Source organism: Callospermophilus lateralis, chromosome 1, assembly GCF_048772815.1.
Source record: "Callospermophilus lateralis isolate mCalLat2 chromosome 1, mCalLat2.hap1, whole genome shotgun sequence".
In the NCBI taxonomy this organism is placed as follows: Eukaryota; Metazoa; Chordata; class Mammalia; order Rodentia; family Sciuridae; genus Callospermophilus; species Callospermophilus lateralis.
The window spans coordinates 208,689,357-208,712,336 of NC_135305.1; the positions used below are offsets into that span (position 1 = coordinate 208,689,357).

Genomic DNA, 22,980 nt, shown 5'->3' on the forward strand with positions numbered 1-22,980 from the left:
CTAAAGGGAAAAAAGGGAATTTTTTAAATGAAGAAATGAGGAGTCTGATTGCTTTTAGGCTCTGAGTCCTCACAAGAGCTAAGCATCAGGCAAAGTCACCCAACATAATTAGTGATAACATAGAAGGAACAAAAACAACAAGCTGAACTCAGGCGCCACCAAGACAAGCAACTGAGAGGCCCCTTCCTCTGATGAGTAGAACCTCAGGCTGGGCTCCCAACTCCAATACCAAGAGATTAAGGCAGAGTGTAGAATCCCTAGCCTCCTGACCCACAGATCTGAAGAGCAGGGAGATAAAAACCACATGACAAATCAAGTTTTCCTATAAACCAAAAGCACTGAGTTGTTTGATGTGATACATGTACATATTTAAAAAAAATATGCTGACAGTAAGGTATCTGACAGGGATAACACCCTCCTCCACCTCTTCTCATACCCTATTCCCCAGGATCCAAGACCCCAGGAGGGAGGTTCCTTGGCCAGGATGGCACAGCTGCCAGTGAAGTGATGTCAGAGTGGAACCTACAGATATGTGTATGACAAATCAGTAAAGGTGTTTCCTCCAAGCCTGCTTGGGTCCTAGAGTGTGTCTCACCTCTGCCTCTACATTGAATCTCTCTTTGGCTCCAGCACATCTCCCTCCAGGTCCTCCCACTCACCTGTGTGAGGTTCGCATATCCACTGGCCCGTCGCTCACCAGTCCATCACCTCTGCCCATTGTGGTGGCCTCTGCTGCCCTCAGCAATCCTTGGGCTGGACCTGCTCCTGGCTCAGGTGTCACCCTTGTATCTCCATCAGAGTTTAAGTCTGAAGCTGACGATCCTCTCTCCATTTTCATTTTCTTGCTCTCCACATCATCCTCTATAGGGTCCGGTTCAAGGGCTCGTTTCTGACTTCGTGTTCGGCATGCTTCCTCAGTCATTCTGAACTTTGAGGGGAGGAGAAGACACAGCATTTTAACTGGGCACAAGGAAGTTACTACCTTTAAAAAAATTTTCAGGGTATTGGCTTTGACTGTATTCTTTGCTGTATGGTGATGGCAGAAGTAGGTACAACATACAACAAATGCAGGTCTGCAAAAGCATCTCCAGGATATTTCTTTATGGCTGGGGGGCCAAGCTCTATCTCAGTCTCTTAGGGGCTAGAAACCTGTGGGTAGCTGAACAAAAACAATGGCTGGGGGCTGCTTATCAGATAGGAGGAATTCTGTGCACTGACAAATCAAGAGAAAATAGAGGAAAATTTTTCTAGATGGGAAATAAGATCTAAGGGATTGTGAGCATCTGCACTGGACTAGAGACTTGTGGAAATCAAGAAGGGCATAATCACACTGTCCTAGAAGCAGGGTAGGGCCAGCCCAACCCTTCACACTAAAGTGAATGGGTTGACCTCTGATGCTCCACTTCAGTGAATGGAGGTCTCCTCACTCCCTGTTTACCTCCAGGAGGCAGGGAGTGAGGGTTGCTTTTAACCCTCTAGTTGCCAGAATGGTACACTTTGAGGAAAATGAGGCCTGGCCCATCAATGTGCCACCACCCTGTACCTGCAGCACACACATATCTTGATTTAAAGAAGAAAGAAAAGAAGGAAAAAATAGCTGAATCAGTTTTTGATCCCGTGACATCACTGGGCTCCACATGACCCTTCCCAGGATTCAGTCTGAGAGACAAAGCACTTTCCAGAAAACCAGTCTGAACCGGTTCCAGACAACAAGCCGAAGTGCTGTTAACCCTCACAGAGACAGGATGGAGGACAGCGCAGCATGCCTGTCTGCAGAGAGGCAGCAGGCATTCCACAGCAGGATCCAGAACACAGGCACTTTTTTAAAGGGGCCACTTTAAGCCCAGGCCAGCCTTCATGTCCCAACAGGTCAAGGGAAACAAGACTTGGGAAAGTTGAGGTCTAACTACTCCAGAGTTCAATAGGGGACAAGAAAGAAATAAGTTGCTGAGCTCTCATACAACTTCCCATGTCACAGTTTTCCATGGGATAGTTAGAACCCATTGTGTGTGAGCCCCACAGAAAACCCTGGCTCACACCTTTGGCATGCTTTGTGCTGAAGCCCTATGATTCTTTCTGTGCTCTTGAAGGAAGGGACCCACCTTCCCAGTGCCTCAGTTTCCTTATTGGTGAACACCCTGGGGAGGCTTATCTCAGGTAGTGCTGGGCAGATCCAGTTCTAGAAACCACCTTCTGGCAGGCTGGGGGCTGAATGTCAAGAAGGGGTTCCATAATAATATACAGAACCTACTCCTGAGCTCATTCACTTGCCACCTCTTTTAAGGCACTGACTTCACAAGTGAGCAATAGTGCAGGAACATGCCCAAATGTGCCCTTTCGTGGGCTTACATTGAAAGGAAAATGTGACAGCCGCTTCATGCTCCTGGAGCCAGAGAAAGTAGACTGTTTGCACATGCTAGCCTGGCTAAGCACAGCCAGCCCATCCAAAAGGGTCAAATTAAATAGGTCTCTCAGCCAGGGCAGACTGAGCTGCTCCTCATAGGTCTCAGAAAACTCTGTGCTTCCCGACCCCATACTGATGGAAGAGGGTGGGACCTAACAACTTCTCTCTCAGCACCAACCACATGCCATGATTTAGCTCTAACATGACCTAGACTAGGGATTTAGAGTTGGGTCCCAAACCTGGATGACTTTAGGCATTCAGATTCAGCTTCACTCACCCTCTCAGCGCCTCCTACAGTTCCAGTCTATACCTACCACATACCCCACACCAAATGTTTGGCCCCCAGCTGCCTTCAGTTTGCCTGCTCAGTGCCCTGTTTGTCTAATCCAGGCCAGCTGCCCCTCCAATTCTTCCTTCCTTCTAAAGTTATATGGCTTCTGCCTTTCCACCAACATGCCTTGACTACAAATGCTGTCAAACCTGCTCACTGACAATCTGTCTGTCCTGTCTTCCCATGAGACCCCAAACAAGTCTGCCCTCTGAATGTCAATCACCCTTCCCCACTGTGAGAGGGATGGGACATCTCTCCTTTAGGCATCACCCAAACCAAGAGCTTCTCAGATGTTCTTGTCTCAGATTAGACAAGAAAAGAGTTTCTGACAACTATCTTGGATGGCAGGTACATGCACTCCAAGGCAAAGACCAGAGAGGAGACTATCTAGTGAAAGTTGAAACCAGAACTTCAAAAAAGAAGGGCTCCACTGAGCCAGACACAGTAGAGCACGCCAGTAACCCAGGAAGCTGAGGCAGGCGGGTTACAGCTCAAGTGGCAGAAGATCCCTAGGTTCAATCCCAGTACCAAAGGGTTGAGGGGGAAGGCCCCACTGAGGTTGGAAAATTCTTCCACTTAAAGGTGATGTGAGGATATGAGGATGTGGGGATGTGGCTCAGTAGTAAAATTCTAAGCCTAGCTTGTATGAGGTCCTGGGTTTGATTCCCAGCAGCACCAAAAGGAAAAAAGTGGGTAAAGCTCCTGGTCTGGCCCAGTGCCTATAGAGGTTGGGGGTGGGGCCAGACCAGAGATATGGACATATGACACTGAACCTTCCCTGTGACTTACAAACACCCCCAACCCCAGGCTTTCCCACACTGCCTCTGCTCCCACTAGACAGGGCTCCTCTGGACTTGTAAGCTCTGTTCCATGAAGCTCATCAAAACCTAAGACCTGAGCTGGGGTTGTGGCTCAGTGGAAGAGCGCTTGCCTAGCACATATGAAGCATTGGGTTCAACTCTCAGCACTGCATAGAAATAAATAAATAAAATAAAGGTACTAGGTTCCTTCTACAACTAAAATATATACATACTAAAAACAAACAAAAATTAGAGCCTAAGACCCTGCTTGAAATCCTCCCAATTACTCCACCTCGCCATATAGCTTCACTGTTAGCATGAGGGGCAGGGAAGAGCAGACCCACCCCACAAAGAGTCCCGGGGTCAGTGTCTCCAATAGAGGTCCCAATGCCAGCGTGTGCTTAGTGTGCAGTGCCTGGGGGAAGCCAAACCCAGGTCCAGAGTTGATGGTTAGCTTCATGTCCTGGGCCTTCCAGAGACAGGTCACTGGGTGGGTGCGGGGCCCATCCTGCAGGTCTCAGTGAGCTCTGACCTCCCCACTCAGATCTGAGCCTCCTTCACAGTCCTGTCCTTGAAGTGGACCCTGCTACTGGCCAATCCCTGGTCATCAGTGTGATCCTGGGGAAGGGTATGTGCTTGCAAGGCAAGGCTCCTTCTTCCTCAAGGCAGGCAGAACCAATATCCGGAGCACACCAGGATTTCTGGCCACTGCACTGCAAGCACAGACACAGTAACAACTACAAAATTGTCAGAAAGAAACCAGTTTTGATGGCTGCTGCCTGTAAAACCAGAAATCCCAATAGCAGTAGGTCCACATTAACAGTAAGGGCCCTGAGGCTGCCAGGGCCACTTATCAGCACCCACATCTCACTCCAAATACCCCAACTCCAGGTCTCCAAAGCAAGCAACACTTGCAGTGTCAAGAAAAACCTGATGCATTGTCCTCTAATGCCCCCGGGCTAACAGGTAGGTGGGGGCACAGCACAGGTCTCCCTCAGCTGGAGTCTAGGCAGGGAGGCTCCAGTAGCCCTATGGGAGCCCTATATAGGCCAAGCCATGAGGGTCTTGGCCAGCCCAGGGCAATAGGGCCACTGAGGCTTTAACACTTTACTGATAATGGGGCTTTATGAGAGTGCAAGTTTCAATAATCTCTATTCTATTCTGCTTTATTTTAGTAAAATGCCACTATCCAACTGGTCTGAGAATCTCAGTCAGAAAACATGTTCTAAAACAACTGCAAGAGACTGCTGATAACAGAAACCCGAATTTTAAAAAGAAGACTCAGGAAATCAAAGAACCCAGCACAATAGGCCAGTTATTGTCAACCCCCCCGCCATGAACCCAGGGGCGCTTAACCACAGAGCCACACCCCCAGCCCTTTTCATTTTTTATTTTGAAACAAGTTGCTTAGAGTCTCACTAATTTACTGAGGCTGGCTTTGTTTTTTGTTTGTTTTTAATAAAGAGAGAGAGAATTTTAATATTTATTTATTTTTTAGTTTTCGGCGGACACAACATCTTTGTTTGTATGTGGTGCTGAGGATCGAACCCGGGCCGCACGCATGCCAGGCGAGCGCACTACTACTTGAGCCACATCCCCAGCCCATGGCTTTGAACTTTTGATCCTCCTGCCTTAGCCTCCTGAGCACTGGAATTACAGGCGTGCACCACTGCATCTGGCTAGTAAATGTCTCTTGATAACTTAAAAAACAAAGTTAATAGAAACAAATCTGAGCCCTACCCTTGAGGTCTTATTAACGATATTGTCTACACTATAACATGGTGTCTGTATTGTACTAACATTCTACAGGTTGAGTATCACTTATCCAAAATGCTTATGAGCAAGAGTTTCAGATCTGAGTTGTTTTCCACCACCACCACCACCACTCCAGATTTTGGAATGTTGGCATAGACCTCACCAGTTGAGTATCCCTAATTAGAAAATGTGAAATTTGAAATGCTCCAAATACCCAAAACTTTTTCAGCTTCATGTCAGCACTTGGGGGAAAAAAAAAAAGAAAAAAAAAATGTTTAGAAACATTCTAAACAAAAAAGTTTAGAAACATTTCTGGTGAGGGATGCTCAACCTGTACAAGTATAAAAAATATCCATATTCCAAACATGAAATTGAGACTTAGTAATAAGGTGGGTTAAGGAATGTGGTAGAAGTGACAGGACTGATGTTCTGAAAAGTATATTTTTCTGGGGTTGGAGGGGAATAGTTAGTGAAGCAACCAAGAGTGTCAAGTGACAGTGCTGTGGGTACATAAGGGGTGGACCTGGGGTGGTCAGAGCATGCAAAGCAGCAGGAAGCCCAGAGAGAAAGGACAGCATCAGAATTCAGTTTTGAAAGTAGACATGCCCCAAGTGGAGTGCCCACAGGAGGAACAGCATGCTAATGCCCACTTGTTCCCACCAGTACAGAGGCAAAGTTGGAGAAGGTACAGAAAGGTGCTGAGCTCAAAGTGACACCACAAAAGTGGGGTAAACTCAGGAATCTAGGAAGACAGGAGGGTTCCAACTTTTTCTAGAGGGTCATGCGGCTGGAGAACAGACAAGGAAGGAGGGCCAAGGAGAGCAGAGGGTGAGGGGAGTTCCCAGTACTTTGTGACTCAGATCTGGAAAGGGACAGCATTGGGGACACAGACTGAATGAATGGTGGGTGTACTCTGAAGATATATCAAAAGTTGGATGAGAGGGGAGGAGAGCTGTTTTGTTTGGTTTTATTTTCCCTGAGCAACCAAGATGGAATTACTTTTCTGAGATGGGGAAGGAAGGTCAAGAGTTTATTTAGATATGAGGAGCATGGGGGTACTGCACCTGGGGGCAGCCACTGTTCTCAGGGAAGCTAGGAACACCTTTTCCTGCCAGGAGAGAAGAGAGTCTTCAAATCAGCAGGGTCAATGATAGGGTGCAGGCATGTCACTGGCCCATAGCTAGCCTCACTAGCATTGGGCCAACCTAAACTTCAACAGCATCAGAACATATAGGAATGACAGTGACACAGAGGTCTACACATGGGTACTCACCTCCAGAGTGCCCCTAACTCCATGAGATGCACAGTGCAAACAAGTCTCTGCGTCCTGACAGTACCAAGGGTGGGGACTGTGCTCTCTCTCTCTACACCTTCATCTCCTGCCTGGGTCCAAAATCCCCATCTACTCTCCCCACTGTAGCATAGCCTGAGGAAGTTGCATCCCTTCTGGTGGCTTCCTATCTTTAAGTCAAACTCAGGTGTCTCAATGTGTCCCAGAAGTACCTGGGGACAGAGAGAACAGCTAAGCCATGTTCTGATGCTGTGTTTCACATATCTTCCTGAGTAGAACAGACACCTCAATCTGCCTAGATTGGCCTGAGTCATTTCCTGACTCACATCTCCGAGTAAAAGAATGGCTGGGATTCATTTCAGAAGGAACTGAAACCAAAAATGCCAGCTTTCAACTTTTAAACAACATCAAATCTCATTAAGGACAAGTACAAGGAATACAATTTAACTCAGGAGATAAAAAGATGTTCCAAGCAGTCAACTTCCATAACCAGAAATAGCACTGAACAGAGAGTGAGCCTCAGCTCTATCTTGCACCCAGTGGCTGGCTACAGGAAGTTGAGCCTCAGTTTTCTCATCCTTACATCATTGACATGCAATGATGCTGAATACAGTTTGAAAAAGAAGGACCAAGTTGGAGGAAAAGTAGAGTAGCACACAGCATTTTAGAAATGGTTATCATTGCTTGGACTGGTAATGTACACCAGCAACTTGGGAGGCTGATGCAGGAGGATCAAGTTTGAAGCCAGCCTAGGCAACTTAGACTTTTGTCTCAAAATGAAAGAACAAAGGACCGGAGGATGTAGTTCAGCTGGAAAGCATCCCTGAGTTCAATCCTCAGTACAAAATATGAAATGAATCATATATAAGGGAAGAAAACTGAAATAAATATTACTCAAATCAAAACTGAAAGGAACTGAACTAAAAATCAGCAGATGACTATCTCTAAAGGATGGATTATTAAGGAACTTTCACTTTCTGTAGTTAACATTACTGTACTGTCTAAATTATTTAATGATGACTATGCATTAGTCTTGTACATTAAAAAAAAAAATCGAAGAATAAAAAGGAAAACCAGGGATTGGAGGTGTAGCTTAGTGGTAGAGCACTTGCCTAGTATAGGGGAGACCTTGGATTCCATCCCCAGAACCAAGGGAGGAAGGAAGAAAATAAAAAAGCAATCTAGATAAAATAACACCACCAACCTGCTCAAAGTTCAAGTGTAAGCCAAAGGATGGGGTAAGTGGCATCCAGACTGCAGGGAGGAGAGAGCTAGGAGCAGAGACAAGGTTGGGGACGGAGGCCAGCTCCTTCAATGGTTAAGACCTAGGAAGGACACAAGGTGAACATATCAACTTTAGCAGTCCAGGAGAGGCCACTGACCCTTTCCCACTTTATCTGAAGTATCTACACAGCTTAAAAAATCCATCATGTGTACCACTTACCAGAGACTCAAGCTCTAAAACAGTAAATCCAACCCCTTGGCTCATCTCCAAAGCACATCTACCTGGGCACTAGCCTCCCTGAGTGATCACCACAATAATTACCAGGACAGTATCCCTTATCAAGGTACTGATGGGGACCCATAGCAACAATGCCCATATCACTCAGCAGTTTCATCTCTCCTGGCTTGAAGCTAAACTCTTCATTGACCAAAGTTTCTTTTTCCCATTCATCATTTGCCTTCATTTTCAGTGAGCAGCACAAGTATGGGCTCAGTATGCACTATTGAGTTAAGCCTACATTTCTGTAAATTAGCCTTGCAAAAATCTGTGGTTCCTGAGGTGCCCTCTAACAAAGCCAACAAATCAAGTACCTTCCTGAAAAAATCCACCACTCTGACTCTGGAAAGCATGTGGTGTGGACTGAAGACTGCCTTCAGATGAGGCCAGGACAGAACAGGAGAGACGTTTCCCTGTGGGGCTTGGCATGGGCCAAGCCACTAAGCAGGGAGGTCTCATGCCCAAGAAGGAGGCCCTGGTGAGTCCTGTGCTAAAGGTTTTCACAAAAAGAAAAAAAGACTTACTACTCGCTAAGAGCCTCCATGAGTGAAAGCAGGCTTGTGTGCCCCTCAACAAAGAAAATCGAAGTCTAGTTGACCTAGATCTGAAGTCCAGGCCCATCCCTTCTCTTTCTACCTTAACACTCTGTGGACAAGTTGCCCAAGGTAACACCTTCCACAGTAAGGCTCAAAAAGTCTTTGGTTAACCACATTTAACTTCCTGTTTTCTCCTGAAATGATAAGACACTTGGTAGGGTTCAAGTGACACATGCACATGCCAGTATAGGAGAATAATGGAACACCCATCGTTGGATGCCTCCATGGCAGCCTGCTGGACAAAATGAATACTTATGATGGAAGACCAGGCCACAAACAGAAAGTACAAGCTCCCTTACCCCATGTCAAAGTATTTGGGATGACACTGCTATACCCACTAGGTATGAGAACAGAGACAACCTGTCAACATTCCTGGAAGAGTGCCAGCCACACACCAGGAAAATGGCAAACACTTAATTCATGAGCAGATTCAAGTTTCAGAGGGGAGCTAGCTCTCTGAGGTGACTAGACTGAACCCCTCAGAACCCCCTTTTCAACAATGGGATCCTTAGATACCATTCCAAGTTTATTGGTCCTTTATTGTTCAACAGAAAATGTGTATTATTCTTCCTAAAAAAGAACTTTTACCTTAAAAAGGGCAAAACTCCTAACACCAATTGAGCAATTACCCCACAGATGATACTCATACCCACGTACTATAAGATGACCACCACATAGATGACCACTTTATACAAGAGAAATGGGAGAAACAAATCTTCCAGTCTTATGGAGGGGGCTTAGTTGCTCTTTCAAAGGCTTTTCATGAGGTAGGCAGTGTCACGGTTAGCCTTCCACAAACAGAGCAAGGTTCTCAGGGTCTGAGCAGGGGGCCTTTGGCCACAACTATGCTGTGGGTTCCCAGGAAGCCACAGGCAGCAGAAGAGGGAAAGGGACAAGAAATACTCAGTATCTGTGACTTAAGAGCATCTAAATCTTTAAAAAAGACCTTCTCAAGAGACAATGGACACAGGAAGGCAATAGAAACACCTTCCCACCCCTCAAACTGTAGCACTCTGGGCTAGTTACAAATGAAGAAACCCTGCTGCAAACACACACATAGGCTGTGCACCTATACTCACACAAATTCATATTCTTTCTCTCTTACACACACACACACATTTTTACCCCCTCCTCCCATTTCTGAAGTCTTACCCAAATAGCTCGAAAAGATCTCTTTCTTCTATGTTTAACTCTAAGCAAAAGAAACGGAGTTCTTGTAAATTATTAGTGTCTGCACAGCTACTGCCCTAAGTGTCCCAAGAATAAGGTAAACTACAAAGGCTGGAAATAAGAAATAAGACCAGGTACAAGGGCCAGAATAACTAATTTGTGAAGTACACAAAGGAGCCCAGAGCCCTGCAGAATCTCTCTCCTGCTGCATTCCTGCCTACCTCCCTCCACTTCAACCCATTCTTCCTTAGCCTGGTGGTTTCTCACTCAGTTGGGACAACAAGACATTTTCGAATCACTAGCAATAAGACTTCACCTCACTACTAGCACTTCATGCTAAAAAACACACAGTAATTTTAGTATCCAGACAAGTCAAAGAAATGGCTACTGTGTGCTTCTATGGACAATGCATGAACTCAAAAGGAAACTTTTGCAGCATGAGGAGCTGGTCAGTTACTAACTGCCTAGGACACACTTCCTCCTAGTTCACAGCTCACTTGGTCTGACATGAACTGCTGCAAGGCTCCTTAACCCAGACAATTCCAACAAGTACTCATCCTGCTCCAGATGGTAACTTGGAGGGACTAGTGACACTTCTTCTGTGGAGGGCAGGAGGAGGAAGACCTTAGGGTCCTGACATTTGAGGGAACAGAGTTATGAGATGAGAGTTACCTGGTTACAGGACTACACTGGAAAAGGAGTACACCATACTGATCCAAAGAAAAAGAAGAATCTAGAAATTACTCATTTGAGCTGGACCCTGAGGGCAGAAATTGAAAAGATGGAAAAAGGGGGAAGTAAGTAACAGAAAAGGTGACATGACCGATATATACAAGAGAATTAAAACCTGTCTCCTAAAAGGTAGATGAAGGCAAATAAAAGGAGATTCAGACTTTTAACAACTGTATTTTAAATGCAACAAGGTAGCTTAGAAGCAACAGAGAGGTGACTTGCATGTATTCAGTATGAGAGGCTCACAATGAAAATGGGCCTCCTGAATCGTTTATAGCCCTGAAAGAGTCCAGGAATAGAGAGGGAAGAATCCTGACCGTCTTTCCACCTGTGAGAGTGAGAATAGCTAAAACCTTTAATAAAGTCCTGAAAGACAGAGGAAAGGAATACTGAAATCTGAACAGTAGCACAGAACATGCAAGCCTTTTTTCCTGTCACCAAACAGTGGGAGGAATCTGAAGCAAAATCAGACAAAACATTCTATCCATCATCTTCAGTCCTTGGTGAACAACCCAGAGACATGGGTTATCAAGAATGAAAGGAGTGCTGGACACAGTTACACATGCCTATAGTCCCAGATATTCCAGAGGCTAAGGCAGGAAGATTGCTTGAGTCCGGGAGTTCAAGACCAGCCTGGGCAATGCAGCAAGACGCTGCTCAAAACCAAAACAATAACAAAAAGGGACTGGGTTGAAGCTCAATGATAGATCACTGGCCCAGCATGTACAAAGCCCTGGATTCAATCCCCAGCACCACAACAAAATAGAATGAAAGGAAAAGAAAAAAAGAAAAAGAAAAAGAAAAAAGAAAGAAAGAAATGGTATATCCAGTGTTTGCTCTTACAAATAAACAAGTTTACAACATTTTCTTAAAGTAGAAGATTTATATGTCATGCCTCCAAAAATGCATTTTTGGATATATTTAACAGCCAATATTTAAAAAATAGAACTTTAGGATTAGGTATGGGAGCTCAGTGGTAGAGCTCCTGCTTATACACAAGGTCCTGGGTTCAATCCCCAGCACCAACCAAAAAAAAAAAAAAGGCTGGTGGGGGGGATAAGTTAAATATTGATGGTCTTCAAATTCCTATCTGCAAACCACATCTAAACCTTCTACAGTGGAAGACAGCACTTGGTAGCATCTCATCCCAGTCCTGTGTCAGAACAAAGCAGGTTTTCGTTTGTTTTTTAGTTGTAGATGGACACAATACCTTTATTTATTTTTATGTGGTGCTGAGGATGGAATCCAGTGCCTCATATGTGCTAGACAAGCGCTCTACCACTGAGCCATAGCCACAGCCAGAACAAAGCAATTTTTAGGACAACTCATTTCTAGAAAATACAAGCTTCTTGCCATAGTAAGTGCCAGCCCGCTAAGAGTGCACCCAGCCACAGGGTGTGTAAAAGAGGCCCAGGAGAACCAGATTCCCAGGCCTCAACCTGGAAACAACTAGGGGATAAAACTGGAGAATCATTCCTTCCAAGGCAAGATGGTATAGGACTGTGCTTTGATCTTCCCTTAGACACAGCTGGATCGCCTGAAAATTTGAAACTGCCACAACATCAACAACATGTGGTCACTGAAGTTCTCACACAGAACCCAATCAGCTCTTTCTCTCTTCACATTAGCCTGTGTCCTGGCCTCTAAGCATCCTTTCCCAGTAATGAGATGAAAGTCTGTCTCCATCTTTAAGTCACACAAGACAACAGGAAAAAGTGCACCTACAATGATTACAAGTTTATGAAGAGAAAGGCAAGAAGCAAGTAATTGTCTTTAAAAGTACCGACAGTTCCCAGGGCTCAAGACTTGGCTTCCATGTGTAATACCTTGGAAGTGTTCTGAACCCAATACTGCCTAACTGAAGCACTGCTGGAAGCAGCCCCACATAGGCACCTAAGCTCAAGCTCAACCCTGTAGCCCCAGGGAGAGAAACAGATGCTGCTGACAAGCACAACACACAGAAACACAGGTGCCACCTATGAAGGGGAACCTATGCGGTATTAAACCAACCACAGATGAACAGTAACCAGAGCCCCGTTTGAGGTGCCACAGTAAGGACTAACTAGCTGAGTTTCCCCCTCCTGTGGGAGGAGACCAGAACTACGTCCTGTTTTATCTGCCTATTGGGCTGGGATCTCCTCAGCCTATGAAGAGTTAGGCCTGCCATTTCCATGCCATCTGTGATGTTCACATCACAAAATGGGAGGCCTTAACCCTTCAAGGGCTGTACTCCCTCAGGACCCAGCTTAGCTGCAGTCAAGACCCTAGTTCCATAAAGCCCCAAAGATGAAAATGACAGGGAGGTTTTGCACAGAAATTCCTGGAAGGGCAAAAAAAAACTTTCTCTATTCCCAGGAGGGAAACAATGGAAAATAAGGGACCCGCATATTCATCTCTTGCCATTTTCATCAGGGCACCCAGCAATAGCGTAACGCCATGGGCGGCTGGAGGCCAGGCACACAGTCCCTTTATCAAGTTCCTTCCTGCAAGTATCCTTATTCTTCAGTATCTAAGCTCCAGGGGAGGATCAGAACCAGCAGAGAAGGTTACTTCTTCCTAAAAAGAAAGTGTCTGCACAGGGCCTACCACAAACAGTTCTTGGAGCACTTCCCCCACAACGTGAACAGCTGGAACAGAAATCCTACTAATATCTTCTTTCCTGTAAAAAGAAATTGTCCACCTGTAGTGGGGGTGAGAGGTTCTGTAGACACCTATACTGCAGCAACCTCTGGGCAAGTGCTGAGCTGAGCATGAGTTCTGCACAAAGGGAGGGTTTCAAATTAATGCTCCTTTAGTAAAAGCATGCTACCTAATAAAATAGAAGCAAAGTACTTGTTCTGGTCATAAGGCCATGCAGCCTCTCTGACCATCTCCAGACACTCCACCCAAATTATTTTCTCAGCTGATAAGCTCACTCCCACCTCAGGGCCTTTGCACCTCTGATCTCTGCAGGAATAGTTCTTTCTTCACATTTCAGCTAATACTTTACACATGCCACTTGACATTCTACTTACTCATCTCTGTTTGTATCCTTCCACTCCCATTAGGAACAGGGGACATGAGGGGCATAGGGGTACTTGACTGTAATCCTAGCAGTTTGGGAAGCTGAAGCAGGAGGTCAGCATGAGCAACTTAACAAGACCCTGAGCTACTCAGTGAGATCCTATCTCTAAAGAAAATATAAAAATAAAACATAAAGGGGCTGGGATGGTAGATGAGCGGTAGAGCGCTTGCCTAGCATGTGCAAGGCCTTGGGTTCAATCCTCAGCTCCACATAAAAATAAATAAATTAAAAGTATTGTGTCCAACTATACCTAAAAAGATATTAAATAATAAAAATAAAACATAAAAAAGGGCTGGGGATGTGGTTCAGGGCCCCTGAGTTCAATCCCTGATACCCCCCCCCAAATAAAAAAAAAAAAAAAAAAACAGGGAACAAGCACAACTTCTTGTTCTTATTCAGTGCCACCAGGGTCATGTAAACACAATGCTTGGCACAAAAGAAACAATGGATACACATTTTTTAACAGATTGGAATAGATACTTTCAAAACTCCCAGCTGTTATCCCATTCCCCTTCCCTTGTTAAATCAGTCAAAATGTTTTCAGTTTAAAAGAAAAGATAATGATCAAAAAACACAGCAGGGTGGAATGGCCCACCTAGGCAGCACTCAGGAGTTGAGTTGGAGATTATCCTGGACAGCATAGGGAGACCTCACCAAAAAAAATAATAAAAAGCGGGTGTGGTGCCACATGCTGTAATCCCACCTACTTGGGATGCTAAGGAGGAGAACCATAAACTTAATGCCAGCCTGGGTAATTTAGCAAGACCCTGTCTCAAAAATAGGATAGAGATGTAGCACAGTGATAGATCACCCCTGGGTTCAACCCTTAGTATCACAAAAACAAAAAATCCCTTGTCTCACACCATATATGAAAATTAATCACAATGGATCAAAGACCTAAGTCTACGGAATTCTGTGAAGGAAACATAAAAGGGTAAAATTTCATGATTTGACACAATTTGGCAATGGATTCTTAGATATCATAACAAAAGCATAATATTAAAATTAAAAAAAAAGATAATTTGGACTGCATTAAAACATTTTATGCATTAAAAAACAATACTGATATAGTGGAGTTAGGGGGGGTGGAAAAACCATCAGTGAATCATGTACACGACAAGGATTTAGTGTCCAAAATACATAAAGAATTCTTAGAGGCTGGGGATGTAGTTCAGTGGTAGAGAACTTGACTACTATGTGTGAGGCCCTGGGTTCCATCCCTAGTACCAAGCACATCCCCAAATTTTACAACTCAACAAAAAGACAAGCAACTCAATTAAAAAAAAAAAAAAAAAAAAAAACAGGCAAAGGGACCAGGTATGGTGGCAAACGCCTGTAATACCAGTGACTCGGGAGGCTGAGGCAGGAGGATCATGGGTTCAAAGTCAGCCTCAGCAACTTAGTGAGGCCCCAAGAAACTCAGGGAGACCCTGTCTCTAATAAAATATAAATAAACAAACAAATAAAAAAGGGCCTGCGGGGGAAGTAGCTCAGCAGTTAAGCACCCCTGGGTTCAATCCCTGGTACAAAAATAAATGAATGAAAATGGGCAAATGATTTAGAGACATTTCTCTAAAGATATACAAATGCCCAGGAAACTCATTTCCCTCTTGGGAAATGCAAACGAAATCATGATGACATACCACAGTATAGATGGCTATAATCAAAAAAGTGAAAAATAACAAGTGAGGGTCTAGAGAAACTAGATCTTCACAGATTGCTAGAAGTAATGTAAAAAGGTCGAGTGACATGGAATACAAACTGACAGTTCCACAAAAAGTTAAACACATAATTACCACGATTCAGCAATTCTATCCCTAAGTATATACCCAAAATAACTGAATACAAGCATTCAAACAAAACTTGTACATGAATATTAAAAGCAACATTATTCACAATAGCCCAAAAGTAGAGACAACGTGAATGTCCAACAATGGAAGAGTGGATACACAAAATGTGGTATGTCTATGTTCGATGGAATATTACTCAGCCATAAAAAGGAATGACATTTTCATACAATGTAGATGAACCTTGAAAAGTGAAAGAAGTCAGACAAAGGGCTCACATGATCCCATTTACATGAAATAACCAAAAGGGGCAAATCCACTTAATAAAAAGATTAGTGGTAAGCCAGGGGCTTGAGGAGAGAAGAGTGGGAAGGTACAGGGTTTCATTGCAGGATGATCAAAATGTTCTGGAATTAGAAGTGATAGTTACACTATATTGTGAATGTATTAAATGCACTTAGTTGCACACTTCAAAATGGAATTTTGGCAGGGACGTTTTTTTTTTCTGTTTTTGTTGTTTTTCCAGGACTAGGGACTGAACTCAAGGGGTGGTTGATCTGCATCCCTAGTCCTTTTTCTATTTTAAGACAGATGTCACTAAGATACCCAGGCTGGCACTTTTTTTGGCACCACAGATTGAACCAAGAGGTGCTTAACTACTGGGTCACATCCCCAGCCCTTTTTTATATTTTATTTAGAGACAGGGTCTCGCTGAGTTACTTAGGGCCTTGTTTAGTTGCTGAAGCTGGCTTTGAACTTACAATCCTTCTGCCTCAGCCTCCCAGGCCTCTGTGATTATAAGCATGCACCACAGTGCCCGGCTTGGCCTTGAATTTTTGATCCTCCTGCCTTAACTCCCCTAAGTAACTGGGATTATAGACTTGTGTCATTGCACCTGGCTAAAAAATGGTGAATTTTTATTATGTGAATATTACCTGGGTGTTTTTTTCTTTTTTCTTTTTTTTTTAACAGATGAGAAAAGAACTAACAGGGAAAAGCTGTCTTATTCTATGACAGCACAGACTCCGATCCTCAGGGAAAGACACTTGTTTGGCACAAGATCCCAAACAGTCATAGAGCCTCCAATCATGTCATGAAGTATGCATTTTCACAGGGATCTATGAGGCCACAGCAAGCCCACCAGACAGATGGGATTAAGAACCTTCTCACAGCAAAGGCAAAGGAGTGTGACCACATGGGACAATTCACTAATAAGAACCAACGTGGGAAGAGGAAAAGGCCTCAGACTGCTGGGGTCACATGGGCCACTACCAGCTGAACACCTTGGGTTTTTTTTTTGTTTGTTTGTTTTTTAATATTTATTCTTAAGTTTTAGGTGGACACAATATCTTTTTTTTTTTAAGAGAGAGTGAGAGCTATAGAGAAAATTTTTTAATATTTATTTTTTAGTTTTTGGCGGACACAACATCTTTGTTTGTATGTGGTGCTGAGGATTGAACCCGGGCCGCACGCATGCCAGGCTAGCGCGCTACCGCTTGAGCCATATCCCCAGGCCCTGGACACAATATCTTTATTTTACATTTATGTGGTGCCTTGTGCATGCTAAGATGCACTCTATCACTGAGCCACATCCCCAGTCCACCAGGTGAACACCTTTTAAGTCAGGCCTTGTCACTGGTTGCATAATGATTAAAAATAACATAATAAAATATTCTATGGCTTTATATTAACATACTGCTGAGGATATGCCACAGGCCTCAACTCACAAGGTGTTTTGCTAATTCACTTGTCCAAACACTGGCTTCCGTTTCTACCAAGGACCAGGATAGACTGGGCCCCAGGTACACACCTGGGGATTCCAAAAACAGTTCTTCTACCTGAGAGTGGTCCATGCCTCAGGATTCTGTGGAAGAACAGGACAGTGGGGGTGATAGTTGACACAGCACAAAATCTAAGATTCTTGGGGCTGAGGACTCTCCCACATTCAGTTGAATCCCCAAATCACTACTGCTAAGCTCTATGTTTCATAAAACAAAGTATGGATATGTTTAAAATTTTCTGTAATAAAAGTTTTAAAGGTTGGGTTTGATCTAAGCCTTTCCTCAGTTTAATCCAAGTTTGACTCCAGTTTCTTGACAGATTATCCAGAGCAGGGAAACTGGTATAGAGTAGGTGGTCAACTGGTATTAATTGATAATACCAGTTGACCACTTACTTTATCCACTCCTGATTGGATACAACTGCTGTGGATGCAGGATACCAATAGGGAGAAAATACTGTTGTTTGAGGGAGAACTAAGGATGGAACCTAGGGCCTCACACATGCTAGACAATTACTCTACTACTTAGTCACACCACCAGCCCTTGACACTGGTGTTTAATAAAAATAATAATAACAACTTACATAATGGAGTCAAAGTATTAAGTGAAGAAGCACAAGAGGTGATAAGACATGTTCTAGGTACCCAGCAGGGGAGGAAAGGGTGGCTCAGAAGCTCACCTTCTAGAAGCTGCCATCAGCATCACAGCTAGTCAGATCAAAAACTGCCCAACTTACCACAGTTGTAAATCCAGCTACTCGGGAAGCTGAGGCCAAGTTCAAGATCAGCCAGAACAACTTAGCAAGGTCCTATCTCAAAATAATTTTTAAAAGAGCTGGGGATGTATGTAGCTCAGTGATAAAGCACCCTGGGTTTAGTCTCAGTATCAAAACAAAAAAAAAAAAACAAAAAATAGAGCCCAGTTCACTTCTCAGTTTCCTCACCTGCAGGAATAGCACCCACTTCATGGCTAAAACTTTCCAGGAAACCATGAAGGGTAACTTCATGTACTGTTATTATATAAAGAATGCAAGCTGTAAAGAGAAGCCGCCTGGTGGGCCAACAGGCATCAGGCCACAGCCTCTCACTAGCATCTCTACTAAAGGTTAAAATTCTGACAAGTTTACACTCCAACTTTTGTAAACTGCCAGTTTCCCTGCTCTGGATGATCTATGTGTCAAGAAGCTAGGGTTAAACTCAACTTTTAAACTTTTTATTACAGAAAATTTCAAACATATCCATAGAAGTAGTGAGAAAAATTGCCAGCCATGTCCACCACTCAGGTCCCATGGCCATCAGGGGACAAATCTTGTGGGTTCTATATATGCTGCTCTTTTCTCCTACTCCTCCATTAGCTTTCTTGAAGCAAATCCTTCACAATATACATTTATAAATGAAGGGTTTAGTGTTGGTGTCTACATGGCAAATGTGATCACAATGATACCTTCAACAATTTAAGAGTCATCCCTTAATCTTTGTTGGAGTCACACTTGGTTGAAATCTTTTTTTTTTTTAAAGTCATAGATGGACACAATACCTTTATTTTATTTATTTATTTTTATGTGGTGCTGAGGATTGAACCCAGTGCTTCATGCATGCTACGCAAGTGCTCTACCACTGAGCCAAAGCCCCAACCCCCCTTGATTGAAATCTTTATAGCATATGTGTATGCCACACTGGAGGCATACACACATCACACCCCCCACCACCACCACTTGCTTGCAATCATGTTCAAGAAATTAGTTCATTTGTCCTGTTTCCCACAGTTGGGTTTTGTGGGTGGTATAACTTGGCCACACTCCTGATTTCCTGTAGTCTGGTAAGGTACAACCAACACACATCTCTGTAGAAGTACATGATGCCCTCCGTGGAAATTAGTGGTCACTGAAGTTTGTCGTCTCCTTTCACATCGCATTTCAACAGGTGTCTTCAAAATTAGAAATTTTTTAAAAATATTATTGTGTTTTAGGTGAACACAATATCTTTATTTTACATTTATATGGTGCTGAGGATTGAACCCAGTGCCTCCTGCATGCTAGGCAGGCACTCTACCACTGAGACACAAACCCAGCTCCTAAAATTAAAAATTTATAGTTACATTGTTTCAGATAATTTAACAAGAATATGTCGATAGTAATGCTGTTCATTAGTTACATGTGGTTATTTAAAGTAAAATTAAGACCTTATTTTCTCAATCACACTAATCCAGGTATTACAAATGGACCACATATATACAGAACATCCTCCATATTCCAGAAAGTTTTATGGGACAGTGTTGCTCAATTTTGCCCTCATCTACTGTATCTTGGTCTTCCATAGTTCAGTTCATAGAAAGTAGGCAGGATAAATGCTTCCTTCTAACAATTTTCTAAACAAGCTGGTTTTCTAACAACTTCTAAAGAGGACTGATGAGTTTCTTCCTTTGAGCACCAACATGAGCCTGTGGATCTTAAAATTTTTATTTATAAAATTAATTAATTAGTTAATTAATTAATTAGAAACAGGGCCTCACCATGTTGCTTGGGATGGGATACAATAATCCTACTGCCTCAGTCTCAAGTAGTAGGACTACTAAACTCAAGCTTACCTGTGGACTTCTTTCCCCCCCTCCCATTTCAGCTAGGGATCAAATTCAGGGCCTTGAAAAGGCTAGACCAAGTGCTGGTCCACCACTAAGTCACATTCCTAGCCCTCACTCGTGATTGATTGGTTGATTTATGTATACCTGGAATGGAACCCAGGGCTACTCTACTACCGAGCTAAATCCCAGCCCTTTTTCTGAGAAAGGATCTCACTAAATTTCCCAGGTTCGCCTTGAATTTGTAATCCTCCTTCCTCAGCTCTCAAGTTAAAGGATTATAGGTATGCACCACTGTGCATGGGTTAGAATTCAATCTAATTCTATGTTTTATCTAAATACTGTCATTTTGTATTTGTTTTCTTTTATGTTGAATTTTTTTATTCTTATGTGTGAGTATTACTGCTAGGTTTTGGGATACAAATCTGAAATCCCAGATACTAGGAGGTTGAGTCTGGGTAGCTTGGCAAGACCCTGTCTCAAAACAGAATTACCAAGTGGGGGAACAGGTGGCAGCGGGGGTTATAGCTTCATAGAACACTTGCTCTAGTTCACAGGGCCCTAGATTTGATCCTCCAGTACACCAAAGGGAAAAAAAGTTTTCTCCTATAATATACAACAGAAATAATGTTTGTATTGTGACCCTGAAACTAAAACCATGATTCTGAAAAAGAGTTTTAAAAAATTTCTATTTGGGGCTTGGGGTAGAACTCAGTAATAGAGCGCCCTTGCCTAGCATGTATGAGGTGGGGTTCTATCCCTACACAAAAAAAAAAATAATAATATTTGCCTTTATATATACTTCACTAAAACATTTAATGTTGTATGAAATAAATCCTCTCTGAGAAATCAGTTAATAGCTTGAAACATAGTTAATATATACCTAGATTCAATTATTTAATTTTGTCCATGATTTTTAGGGATTGTTCTGTTGCTGCCACCACTGCTGCCACTACCACTCGATGAGCTTTAGTATTATAATTAAACAAAATATACACACATAGGGCCACAAAGACACAGAAAAGTCTCTCAGAATCCTAGTGATCTCTCCACTGCTCCTCCTGGAAGTGATCATGTGATTCATTTCTAGTTTATACTTCCTTTGGGCGGGGGGGGGGGGGGATATATATACTTGCATACATATATGTATGCAAATACACGAATGACAGTATACCCCCAACTTTTTTTTAGGTTAAGTAATAGCACGCTGCATCTCTTCTTCCTTCACCTTGCTTTTTTTCCCCACTTGTCATTTCACCTAGAAATCCTGTCACCACAACATATAAAGACGTCCCTCTACCTCCCTTCACTCAGGGTCTCAATTATACCCACTGATGGATTTACTCCATCAGTTACCCAGCCTGAAGGAAAGTACATCTCTGCCATCCTGTTCTGCTAGTTCCAAGTGTGGTTAATAAATAAACCTGTCACAATTATTTCTTATTTTAGACAGTGTATCCTGGGGAAACATTTCTAGAAGAGGAATTGCTGGAGCAAGGGGTAAACACATGTGTGGTTTGGGTTCTTGTTGTTTATTTTTGTTTTGTTTTTGTGGTGCTGGGGATTGAAACCATGGCCTTGTGCATGCAAAGCAAGCACTCTACAAACTGAGCTATATCCCCAGCCCCAGCCCCCCCCCCCATGTGGTTTTGCTAGATACTACATATCCTCTCTCTGAGGAGTTGGGAATCCCCAAAGCAACTGCAGCAGTGCCTGACTCCCTTTGGATATTTTCCCAGGTGACTTTCCCGCACACATAGTTCTTATTATCGGAACAACTGAGTACTGTTCATACTTTGGTCAAGGGTCATTTGCATTATTTTTTCTGTTGAAGCATCTGCTTTTCAAGTCACACCTATACTTGAACCTAACACCCAACACAAGGTCCAACTTTTAGCACATGAGCAGTGTGTCCCTAACCAAATAAACAAAACTCCTAACAAGTGAAATTCAGGGGCAAACATCACATCCACAACCCTGAAAAGACAGTCTGTGTGCAATGAAATAAACAGGAACATGTGTAGGGTATTGTGTGTGGACTATCTGTATGCTTCAGGAATGGAAGGGAGCTGCTGGACATACCACAATTATCCTTTCCCCTTCTGTGACCTGCAAGGCAGGAATAAATAAGGGCCTGGCTGACCACATACCACAGCTTCAACTAAAAGTAGATATAGGCTAGAGAGACATGCCCAAACTTATATTCTATGGAGAAAACCTAAAATCAACTTGTATGCTAAGCTGCCTTAAATACCACAACAAAAAAACGCACAAATTTACAAATCTTAAAAAAAAAAAAAATACTACCCAATGGTGGCTTTTTCCTGTTTTAACACTAAGCATCATAAGCCATGACTATTCACAAACTCTGTCCTTTCTTATTAAGTTCCTCCGTGCACTGGGCAGGGAAGAGGATGGGCCTAAAGGAAAACCTGAAATGGCCTCTAGAAGTTTCCTTCTGAGCTCCCAAACTGATTACTTATAATGTTCTATGTCTTCCCAGCTCTAAAATGAAGAGGGAGGTTGCCACTATGCATTCAACCAGTACTTGAGGCTCAGAACATGTGCTTATGAGTTAATAAAGGGCCAAGATCAGGTAGGAGTGCCCTGCTTGGAGAACTTTAAGTGAGCCCCACTGCCCTCAGACAATATCTTGGGATGTATAACAAGGAGCAAGCTGCAGGTGCTTTTCCCTGAACAAAGGAGGCAAACTTTATAACACAAACACTCTGAGAGGTACATGGTTTCAAGACTCTGAATCTCTGGTCCTTCTCTTCATTCTATATAATGTTAATGTCTAACACACCCAAACAGTAGTGACCCAACAGCACAGCAGGATCCTCAACTATCTCTAAGTAACCAGCATAGACTTCAAATCTGTCCTTGTCTCCAAAAAATCCCTAAGCAGGGTTGGGGAGACCTGAAACTGTGCATCTTCCATGAACAACAATCTGGCAGTTGCAGAAAAAATTTAACATGGAGCTAACATATGACCTAGCAATTCCACTCTTAGGAGTAGACCAACAAGAATAGAATACAGGCATTCAAACAAAAATGTGCATGATTGTTAAATGCAGTACTATTCACAACAGCCAAACAGTAGCAACAACCCAAATGTTCATCCATGAATGAATGGGAAACAAGACATAAAAATGAAGTGTTAATAGATGCTACAATGTGGATGAACCTGT

General features: G+C 43.2%; 1 protein-coding gene across 8 annotated transcripts in view; it reads right to left on the reverse strand.

The window, feature by feature from the left end:
* Gatad2a (GATA zinc finger domain containing 2A) overlaps window positions 1–22,980 on the reverse strand; it is a 110,926-nt gene that overhangs the window by 39,481 nt on the left and 48,465 nt on the right. For 4 of the 8 annotated variants that reach the window (XM_076845189.2, XM_076845197.2, XM_076845247.2 and 1 more), the window contains 2 exons: window positions 7,786–7,906; window positions 660–928 (listed from right to left, as the gene is read on the reverse strand). In XM_076845189.2, coding sequence (XP_076701304.1) covers window positions 660–928; window positions 7,786–7,830 — 314 coding nt within the window. In that variant the 5' untranslated portion in view covers window positions 7,831–7,906. The remainder of the gene's footprint in view (window positions 1–659; window positions 929–7,785; window positions 7,907–22,980) is intronic. The other 4 variants (XM_076845238.2, XM_076845207.2, XM_076845217.2 and 1 more) reach the window with 3 other exon arrangements.